General features: G+C 44.4%; 1 protein-coding gene across 1 annotated transcript; it reads right to left on the minus strand.

Moving 5' to 3' along the window:
* Nucleotides 1-1,683: 1,683 nt before the first annotated feature.
* Nucleotides 1,684-11,220, minus strand: FOXM1 (forkhead box M1). The gene is made up of 9 exons (XM_062614120.1): nt 11,086-11,220; nt 8,981-9,577; nt 7,432-7,574; nt 7,007-7,222; nt 6,476-6,604; nt 5,877-5,921; nt 4,865-4,943; nt 4,251-4,420; nt 1,684-3,887 (listed from the first exon to the last, which is right to left on the minus strand). Exons 2-9 carry the CDS (start codon nt 9,531-9,533, stop codon nt 2,838-2,840), a joined length of 2,385 nt encoding a protein of 794 aa, XP_062470104.1. The 5' UTR covers nt 9,534-9,577; nt 11,086-11,220; the 3' UTR covers nt 1,684-2,837.
* Between the last annotated feature and the right edge of the window lie 108 nt (nt 11,221-11,328).

Genomic DNA, 11,328 nt, shown 5'->3' on the forward strand with positions numbered 1-11,328 from the left:
ACAACTCATTCACATAGTGACATGTAAATAACAGCAAGAAAAGAAGCAGCCAAGACTTAAATTTTTCAGGAGGCTGGCTGCAGTCACTCAGACACTGGTATGATGGCTTTACAGGTTTTTGTACAACTTTACTGTGGTAAATGTAACAGGACGAAATTAAGGAAAGGATTCAGGCACAGTATCAGGCAGACACAGATGGAGAGGAATAAAGTAGTCTTCCTGAGAGCTGTGATGAAATCTGTACCAAGTGGGGATTTGAACTGGTTTGGGAGAAACACTGGTAAATCTTCTGTGGGTGCAGGATTTTTCCTGCAGCTTTTTTGATGTAACTGTCCTCTAGCAGCACCTCCGTGTAATACTCAGCAGGAAGGGAAAATAGGCTTTGGCACTACTACGTTCAAAATGTAATGTGAGGTGGCCATCAAAGCACCTCAGCTGTCAGGGTCAGCAGAGGATCACCTGTTTGGAACTGACACCATCCTACCATTCCAAGGACAAAAACATGTCATAATTTTCTGGAGGTGTAATCCTTAGCTCTTGGATGTCAGTTGTGTACATGCATCCTCTCAAGAGCAAGGAGCAAGAGGGAGATAGGATGTCTTGAGAAATCTAAGTAGGCTGTTGATAGCTGTGTAACAGATACTAGCAGAAAGTGCTCTACAAACCAGAAAGTGTCTCTCCCACAGCCCATGATCACTCCTTCTGTCTGCTTTTCTTCTTCCCCTGGGCTTCATGGCTATAGGTTTACGGCTTTGCCCTTAGCTCTCCTCCCTGAAGTCAAGATGTGCTGTGTAGCTTTGATCAGTTTTCATAGCAGCCTGTTATAATTTCCTGATCAGAGAGTGACTTAAATCCTATCTGGAAGACATTAACTCCTTCATAGAGGACATTAGCAGAGAAGGAATCAAGACCTCCTGCCTGCACAGGCAGTATTGGCAAATCAATCCTAAACAAAACGCACACCACCACAACAGTTCTTAGTCCTAAGCTTTCAGAAATCTTTTTTTATTTCCTGTTCAGTGGTAAGGAAACCCCAAGACTCAATCAGAAGTGATGGAACTTCAACTTGTAATCACTGACAAAAATCTTCTGGTCTGAAACTCACATGGCAGCCTAGTAAAGCATTTTTCACTGTTGGCCTCAAGCTGAGCAGCCACTTGTGCTAGGCAGAGAGAAATGCAGATCTGGGAGTTCAGTATTGCTCCCCAGAAAAACTGAAATAACAGTCACCAACACAAAGTGCTTGAAGCATCTTCTGAGGGCAAATAACCTTTAACATGCACACAAGAGAACAGCAGTTCTGAAAACCACACACATCTAAATCTGATTTTGTGCATATTGGGAAAGGTGGAAATAAAGATTTTTGTACAAGATTTGTTTTGCACTTATAAAATACAGAAACTAGACTGCTGGTGGTGTTCTGATGGTTTAGACTAAGGTTGCTTTTTTCTGACTTCTCAGGATTTACCCATGAACAGCAGGAAAAAGTACATTAGATGAAGCAAGGGGTTGAGTAATCAAATTTAATGCAAAATGGCCAATATGGCCTGAGGAATACTGAAAATGTCCCAGTGATCACTTACTCACTTAGCACAGAAAACACACACAATAGACAAACAAAAATTGGTTGTTTGTGCTATGGCCCAGCCTGAGCATGCTGATAAGAGTGAAAGCAGTAAAGAATACTTGGCTGTGTTCCCACAGAAACTTTATTGAGTATGTAGATACATGAACCATCATTTGCCTAGAAGCAGAAGGTTCAGGTCCTTTTATGGCAATTTCCTTTTTTTGACACGAGTTCTAGGGAACTGGGATGAGTTGTCCTATTGCACTAAGAGAAACATACCTTGTGTTTCCAGAGGTTGCTTTTCAGTGGAAATACCACCATTCACTTTATAGGATTCTTTAACATTTTCAACTTATGATTGTAATAAGGGCAACTTTAACCAGTCAATAGAAGTCCATCTTAATGCAACAGTGACTCTACCTAGTCCTTTAGGTACATAATAGCAGGAGTCTGGAATAGAAGAGCTATTGAGTTTGATCCAAGCTCTTTTCCATTCCAGCCTCAGAAAAGGAAGCCAAACCAAAATTTTACGCTCCAATCCAGATAACAAACTATTTCACTTTGACTTGAATCATTTAAAGGTATTTTTTCATATATTTGCCCCAGGAACATTCAGAACAGCCTAAACCAATGTGTTTCTGCAGTCAAAGAAGAAAAAAAGTATTTAGGGCTGTCACCTAGAGTAGAATACAGGCGATGTGGAACATACAGACAACACTCTAAGACAAACCCTTTACCAGCCCAAATATTCACATAACCCTACAAGAATAAAATTATATTATTATAATTAAAAGCTAATTTAAGGAATGTACAGTATTTACAGCCATGAAAATTACACAGAAGATACTAAGTAATAGGAGAACAAAGTGAAGGAAAGTAAGGACAGAGCTAGGAGGAGGTTCCCAGGCTCTTTCTTATCGTACATAACTGAGGAGTGTATCCATTTCGTATGATACGTTGAGTAGCAAATGCCATTCAGGGTCTACATAGATGTTCCCTTGATAACCTCTCTCCAGGAACCTCTCTCTAGCACAGGGTTAGAGAGCTTCTATCTTATTCCACATAAAATCTATTGCAACATATAAAGGGAGCTCATAGCAGCCAATGGGCCTGTCTCCCAGCTTAGCAGGAGTCAATAATGCCCTGTGTTACCATGCATTTGGTATTTAGTCAAAAGCAGACAGTCTTCCTAGACTACATGAACAGATCTCAGAAGAGTAGAGTGCTTTCTGTAATATCAGAACAAGCCAAATTCAGTCCTCAGGCCAGTTTACTTCAGTTCAGGTATAAGATGAGACCAACTAATGTCTGTTCCTAAGTTTTCATCCTCAAGACCAGGAAAGCTGATATCTAGGAGAATTTTGCTCAGGCTGTCATTCATGGTATCAAGGATAAGGCCTTCCATGAGTGAACGGTTTTCAGTAAAGCCAGAAGCTGGCAGTTCAACAGATAATTGCTTAGTAGACTCATGCGTAAAAGCTGGAGAGCTTGTGAGGGGGATATGCACCATGTCACTGGATTCTGTATTGAGCAGTTCCCGAGGGGACTCAAAGAGGGGATTTTTAAGAGGTGTGGTGTTAAAACCAAGCAAGTCCTGGTTCTCCCGGAGGGGGGTGAATGGCAATTGAAGGGTTCTCACTGGACTGAAGTCCAGCTCATGACTTTCCTTGGTTAAGGATGCTGGCTTCCAGGGGTCAAGGCCCCCTAGTGGGGGGGTAGTAGCTGCTGAGACTTTGCTGGGAGTAGAAGAAATGGGCAATTTGCTGAACATCTCTTTGACTGGTGTTTTAAAAGGCCCCTCTTCCCCCTGTGAGCAGCTGAGCTGTGATGCATTCTCAAGAGACTGGCTTTCCTGCAGGAAGGGGTGGTCTGCCCCTAACCGGAAACGGTCAAAGCCATTGCTTTCTGGCAAAACAAGGACAGGCTCTTCTGAGCAAGGCAATGCTAGGCGTTGTTTCCTTCTGGATCTGCTCATTTCCCGCCTTTCCCGCCTCTTTATAACTAAAGTGTCAGAAACAGTCTTAGATGGTGACTTCAGTAAGGTGAATTGTTTCTTCTCCTTTGTGGATGAGACTTCGAGGAACAAGCCTGGGTCTTCCTTTACTGTTAGGGTTGAAGCAAATGGGGACAGCCAGTCATCCAGTTGAGAGCCGCCTTCTTCATTAATACAGATGCTTTCAGGGAAAGAAGCCGATCCCTCACCAGGCTGGGAGCTGCTCTCCTTTAGGCAACGGGTTGGGGAAAATAAATCTTCATTACATTGACTTTCCTCCTTGACAGCAGCCATGGTTAGAGATGACTCTTCTGTAGAGAGTGACATCTACAAAGAAACACAAGTGATATGCAGCCAGTAACCAAGGATCTAACCCACCCAAAATCCAAATGATAGTGAAAAGAGACTACATTCAAATAAATGCTCTTCCAGAAGAAGTTCCCTATGTTACATGTCTCTTCAGAGCTATCAAAAATATGAATGTTTTAGGGGCAGAACAAGGCCATTTCTTCCATTCTTATTTTTTCACATCCAAGTAGTAGAAAAAAAATTGTCTTGAAGAATCCATAGAGCCTTTGGCCCATAGAAAGCAAGGCTATAGTAAAGAAAAATAAACAACCCCCCTCCCACCCAATGCCTCCTCCTCCGAAAGAACCAAACCAAAACACCCTCAAAAAACAAGAAACCAACCTTTGGAGCAATGCGCACACGCTTATTGCTTCCGAAAGTCTCTGAGCTGCTGATGGATGCTCCCTGTGCCATGGATACAGAAGGCTGCAAGACAAGAGGCTGACTCAAAGGAAACTGGATCGGAACCAGGTAGGAGTTGATACGAGGAAGCAAAGGCTTCATCTTTCGGCCTGGAAGGGAAAGTAGACTTGCTAGCCTCTTGCCCTTCCTGTGCTATCTGTTGAAACCCAGGCATCTAATAGGAAGTCCTTCTGAATACCCCAAAATAAATATCCAGAGGTAGGCTCACCTGCCTTCTCTGCTAAGTTTGAGGATACAAATTCCAAGCTGGAAGGCCTGATGAACAAGAAAGTAGTCCTTCATACAGATCATAGCCCTCTGGTTGGGGCAAGCTCTGCTTTCACTCCATTTGAGTACCCAATTCCCTTTATGTCCCCATCACATCCTCTCTCAAATACAGCAATACTGCCTTCAGCTCTAAACCTCAGAGTAGGAAGACTAAAAGCTGGTGAACCTGAATTACAATTTCCATGGTTATTCCTCAGGGAATCTGGGAGAGCACCCCAGATTTCTGAGACTGATTCCTTTTGGCCAAGGATTATATAGACACTCACGTGCATTTGGGGGTTCAGTTTTGGTACTGCTGTTGCTTCCCATGTTCTTCTGGGGATCTGGAAGATGTCTTTTTTGCTGCTGCAGTCATTGTGAAATAAGAAAGAAGAGAAGGAGAAAAGAAAGAGATTTAAAGAGAAAAATCCAATTTTATTCTGCTGCCTTACCCAGAACTGAGAATCCAGAAGCCTATACTTCGCTAATACAGAGAGAGCAGCTGTTAGCAACCAGCATTCATGCCAGTTCTAGCTTTGTGCCACTTGCTGTTTTGCAGCCATGCCATCTCAAAGCCAGCTGCCAACCAAAAGCTGTGTAGAAAAAAAGATGGCTTGACAGAGCTGCTCCAGCTGCAGACTCTACTGCAGAAGTGACCTGGTTTCAGTGTCCTCAGTGCCTGAGGAAAGGCAGATAGGGTAGCTTTATTGTATATTTGATTTCTGTACAAACTACAGACCAGATAGATGTTCAAGTAGAATAGCAGAGGCAACAGAGGAATGAGAAGTCTAAGCAGACAGAAAGAAGGCCAGGGCTGTAGCCATGTCAGAAAAGTGTTTGGCTGCTTGCAAACTTGTCGTTGTTAAAGCTGCTGAATGCAAAAGAAAGTGCAAACAGATTCTGAGAGTCACAATGCACCTGGGTTACAAAATTAGAAAGGAGCACAGAGAGATCCTATTCTTTCTGGATCTGAACCCCAAAGCAGATTGGGACTGCTGCTGTGGAGATGAGGGTTTTACCAGAAATCTCTGGGCTTGTTCTCTGAAGCCTGTTGGTACCCACTGCAGCCTACATCTAGTTGCTCAAAGTTGTACAGCTCTACCAGCTGCAGAGACAGCATATGATCTGAAGGCAATTAACCTTTGGCTCAACTCCATTCCCCAAAGAGGGTGTGCATGGAGCTGTATGATTAGCTGCAGCAGTGACCTAGTCCCCCTCCCAAAGGCTCTTGTCCTTTCATTCAGTGATTGGCAAGAGCAGAATGGAAGCCCAAGCCCCAGGCCAGAGGGTAAGTCTTACTGATTCAGAATGCTCAGGCGATGTTGGTGACTGCAAGTCCAGCGGCTGGTGGCAGCAAGGCATTGAGGGGGAAAAAATAAGATGAAGTTATCAACCAAAGGAGGAACAAATGGGACTTTTTAAACTTGTATTATCTGAGCAAACAAGAATCAATCTATCTGCCCACCCACTGCAGAAAACACAGAAGCATTTAAACCTATACCAGACTCAGAAGGTCAGTTTCTCCCACAGAACAGTACTTCCTCAAATACCTATCTGGGATAGGGCAATCCTACCCTATTACTCTCTAATCAAACAGCATAGGAAACCCTACTTGATTTCAATGGAAAGCTTCTCACTAAGAATTTAAATCATTACATTTGCCACACCAACTGAAGAATAAATACATCCCATAGAAGTTCCAGATCACATGCACAGACAAATGCACCTTTTCTTTCAATACTGAGTTTTTGTCTATTTATCAAGAGAAATGACCGAATCCAGCTTCTACAAGGCTAAAGTCAAAACAGTTTGACCTTCCTGTAAAAATAAGGTGTATCTGGATAGTGTGGCATTTAAGAACTAGATGGCTTTCCATTTCCTTTGCATGAGACACTCACCTTAAATACCTGGTCCAGTGTTAGGCAACGGTTTGCATCAGGATGAATAGTCCAGAATGAAATTTTACCATTAGCAGATGTTTCACGGACAAACATATCATGAAGGGACAGGTTGTGCCGAATGGAGTTCTGGGGGGGAAAGAAGCATGGGGGAGGTTGAAAAGTGGTAGTTCCATTATCAGCACAGCAAGGCCTACCTCAGCCCTGGCAGAGGGATTTGGTTCCAAAGTGCAGGCAACAGGTACATTCATATTTACTGCATACCCAGCCAACCCTGTCATCAATCTCTTATTCTACTTACACTTGAGATCCCTATTCTTTCTCCAGTGATCAAACATCCCATCATCTTGCCTAAGCGGAATGAAAAAAGGGATACAAAAGTGGAATAGAGAACATCTGGAATGAGAGGGTACACGGGGTGGGGTGTTTAACATCCACTTTGCTCTGCAGGCTGGCTAACTTCATTTTCACTCAGAAAGTCTATAGAATACCACCCTGTGGCCCTCAGCAACTTGAAAGCCTGCTTATTACCTTCCAACCTGGCTTAGCCACATGTTTAAAATATGGGAAATGATCCTCAATCCAGGTATAGATGTCCTTTAGAGTCATACGCTTCTTCTCAGTGCTGTTGATGGCAAACTGGATCATGGCCATGTAGGAGTAAGGAGGTCGTTCCGATACCGAATCCTGCCATGAGGCAGCAGTAGTGGCAGTAGGAATATCAGCAGCAGCAGAATCTTCTTCAGTCTGAGAGATGAAAGGAATGATACATTACTGCTCAGAAAGTTGACAAAGAAGGGCCCTGGATCTTACAGGTTCTGTTATTCAAATCAGAAAATGACAAATTCAGGTTACTTAGAGATGGTGACACCTAGTTTTTGCAAGTCTTCTGATGCACATGGATTACTTCCCTATCAAAAGTTTTAGTACATGCTCTGTTGTCTTTGCCTACTTACCTTGATTGTTTCCTGCAGAGGCATCTGGTTCTCTTTCCCCATGTCTTGCTTCACAGAACAGGGACTTAGCCCATCAGATCTCATCTTCCCCAGCCACTGGATGTTAGTGAGACTATTGTCCAACACAGAGCCCGTTGTCTTGCCTGTGGGGGTAACAAGCCCATAGCTCTGCTTACTCAAAGTAACCCTCTTTCCCCTTCATCTCAAGTGCCAAAAGAAAGGAAGTAGTCACACTTCTAGAAGATGTATGTGCATCTCAAGACAGTGACAAGATGGTATTGCAATTCTAATGTTTCTTGTGGAAGGAATTCAACCACCATTTCGTTTCTGTCTTGCCCAGAGAAGCTGTGGCTGCCCCATCCCTGGCAGTGTTCAAGGCCAGGTTGGATGGGGCTTGGAGCAACCTGGTCTAGTGGAAGGTGTCCCTACCGTGGCAGGGGGTTGGAACTGGGTGAGCTTTAAGGTCCCTTCCAATTAAAACTATTCTATGATTCTATGATATAGTAGTACATGCTCCATCCCTGGCAGTGTTCAAGGCCAGGCTGGACGGAGCCTTGGGCCATATGGTCTAGTGTGAGGTGTCCCTGCCCACGGCAGGGGATTTGGCACTAGGTGACCTTAAAGTCCTTTCCAACCCTAGCTATTCTATGATTCTATGACCTGCACAATTTCTGCAGCCTTAAAAACAAACATTCAAATCAGTCTATTGCTCTCAACAAAACCAGGACAATATTGATCCAGTACATCAAGAATTCAAATGTTTAGTTAATGGATGAATATAGTGAGCAGAGGCCAAGGTAAGTAGTGACAAACTCCAACTGAAAGCCCTAGCTCACAAGACCCAAACCAGAACTTTTGATGTCTCCAGGTTTTTGAAATGCATCAGTGAAAACTAGCAGTTTTGTAATTTCTGGTGAGGTTGGTTGTAGCAGCACAGCTACTGCAGCCGTCTCTGGGTTTCTATCAGACAGTTACTATACTGTGGGATAAGGTTTACTACAGCCCAAAAGCTACATAGCTATTTTAAGTTGCAAATCCAAATTTGATCTGATCCGTGTTTCAAAGTAAAATCCAACCCACTTCTAACATTTACTCAGCAGGTTCATGAGACAGCCCAGGGGGAAAGAGCCTTAATTATTAAAGGATGGGAATCATCTCTTTTTCACAGCTCTAGGCCCGTATGTTTTGTCACTGACTAGGGTGCCCTATGTTAGTCTTGAATACAGCCATAACCCTTTTGCTAGAAGAAACTTTTTTTTCTAGACTTGACTTCCTCAAGCCAGTTTTTTTCTGCCAACACTAAAATTTTGCTTTGCTATACACTTTTATTTACTATCTCTTCCATCAAAAACATATCCACTAGGATCCTTCAGATTTCACTGCATATGCATAGCTATGTAGATTATTAGAATCAAGTCCATGCTATTTGGTAATTAGCAAAAAAGAGTTCATGTTATTGCATACTGAGATCCAAGCACTACACTCATTGGCCCACTTCACATCTCTTCATCTATCTGACAGGACCAGAAAAAGGGTTAAGATCACATACTGTTGCTCTCCTGTTCCTGTCCAGCCACAGAATCAATTCTTGAATGCCAGAGCATTGTCCCTCCTGCAAGACCAGGTGTTTGTGTAACATTCCTCTCTCTTTCTTGACCATCTGCCGCTTTAGGTACTGTACTGGGTTTCTTCTCTGATGAGAGATGCTGTGCTGGTGTTGGACCTGCTGAACGGGATGTGCCCCCACTGCTAATGAGAATGAATTTGTTGGGCCCGTTGTTGCCACATTCTTTTCCTTTTGCCGTCAGTGCCTCTATGATGCTCTGGATATCCGCATCTGTAGGGATGGCCACCACTTGTGTGTTGGGCATGGTAGGATGGTCAATTATCTTTATTCCTGTTGGGAATTTCTGCAGGCCATAGTCCATTTTGTCTCTGGGTTGGCTGTTGCGCTGGTCCTGCTGGCTGACCTCCTGCTTAGGAGTGTTTTCATCCTGGCCACTGTTCTCATCTCTTGCTGAGGTACTGGGCACATCATTCTGCGGAAGGGTCAGTTTCCGTCTTTTGAGAATTAAGGGCCTGCGAGGGCTGGTCCTCATCATTGACTTCTACAGTCACTCTCCATTGAAAGGGATGAGAACAAATCCTGCAAAACAAAAGATACCACATATGAGTGCAGGGGGCAGGAACAGTTAGGAGAGGTGCAGCAAATCACGCAGAGCACCTCACACAGAGCACGTTTTCAGCAATTGCTACAAAGCTAGCAACAAGGGAGGAAAATAATAACAATAATAATAAAAAAGAGCATTTAATAAGACTGAAAAGGCTCCTGGAAAACAGGACTGTACCTCCTTTGTCCACACCTTGTAGTGATCTCAGGAGAGATATTTGCAAAGTAGATAATTTGCATCAAAAGTTGGAAGCCACAGAATACATCTAATGAGGGAAATACACATACGTGCTTTACAGAAAGGGAGACTAAGGCTTAGGAAGATGTAACATAGAAATAGTAATCCCATTTCTTATATTTCATTGCTGTAACCAGATTACATGACCTTAATGAGAAGGGAATTTAACAGATTATTTAAGACCTGGGAAACAAAGACTGTCCCAAATACTACAAAAGCGCACAATAAATGCGGCAGAAGTTAGGTGCTTTAAAATAAATGTAAAGTAAATGCTTTAATTATTCTTTCTGTAGATTTGTCAAGAACCACATAATTTTTTTCACTGGGCATCATACAATTTAAATGTCAAACTTTTGGACAGCAGATGGTTTAGATTATAAACCTGGAAGATAAAATTTAGAGATACTGCATTCAGGGCAAGATGCAGCATGTCCCTTCTGAGAACACCACTTCCAAATATCATGCAATTCAAGAAATAAAGAGGCTGACTCCTGCAGCAAAATATACCAGAACAAGACTATACAAATAATATTTATATCTGGCAGGCAGAATAGAAACAAAAAAGATCTTTTGCATTAGTAGATTTGACCGTGCCAGCGAACAAACACGAAAATTCTTAGTATAGATAACCTACATACACACAAAAGAGAAAGTTCGGCAGATGAACGCTGAGCTGTTGATGCCCTATGTGCAGGGAGCAGGCAGCCCTGTAATCAGGGTCTGCCCAGCAGCCAGAGTCCCCAAATAGAGACGCTTAGGCACGTACATGGCCCTTTGCGGTCTGCTTAATTCCCTCAAAAGAGAGGTCCCCGTAAGACAACGACAAAAGAATAACCTTTAGGTTGCATTCTCTACGGGAGCGAGACATTTCTCAATAAGGCCTCGAGCTGCCACCACCGGCATAGGCCCGGGAGCAGCTCCCTGTACATACGGCCCCGAACGTGGTAAGGGGGGGAATGCTAAAGGCCGCCCAGCTTCTCCTTCATCCCCCTTAAGCAAGAGGGAAGGGGCCTCCCAGCGCACCCGTATCCCCCTGCCGCCCTCACCGGTAAGTCCGTCTGCCACACACAAGGGCCCCTTCGCCCCGGGCCCGGGCCCGGCCTAGGCCTTTCCACCTCCCAGCTGCTCTGCTCTGTTAGTGCGGCTCTCGTGGGGTTGCCGGCCCTGCGCCCAACCCCCGCGGAGAGGCAGAGGAAAAGGAAGGGAAGGAGGCGGCAGGAGGTGCTCAGCACAAGTCGCGACTCACCACCTCCCCGGCCAGGCAGCGGCGCTTCCGGGCTCGGGCACTCGCACAGCACACATCGGTTTGAATTTGGCGCCCAGCAACCCGTTGGCATCACGTGCCGGCGTGGACCAATGAGACGTGGCAGGGGCGGGGCGGATCGGGCCAATCGGCGGCGGCGGCGGGGGATACGGGTGCGCTGGGAGGCCCCTTCGCTCTTGCTTAAGGGGTCCGCTCAGCCGGTGCTGCGGGCTCTGTGCCGGCAGA

This window comes from Pezoporus occidentalis, unplaced genomic scaffold, assembly GCF_034315485.1.
Source record: "Pezoporus occidentalis ecotype Australia unplaced genomic scaffold, CSIRO_AGI_Poc_V1 ctg172, whole genome shotgun sequence".
NCBI lineage: Eukaryota > Metazoa > Chordata > Aves > Psittaciformes > Psittacidae > Pezoporus > Pezoporus occidentalis.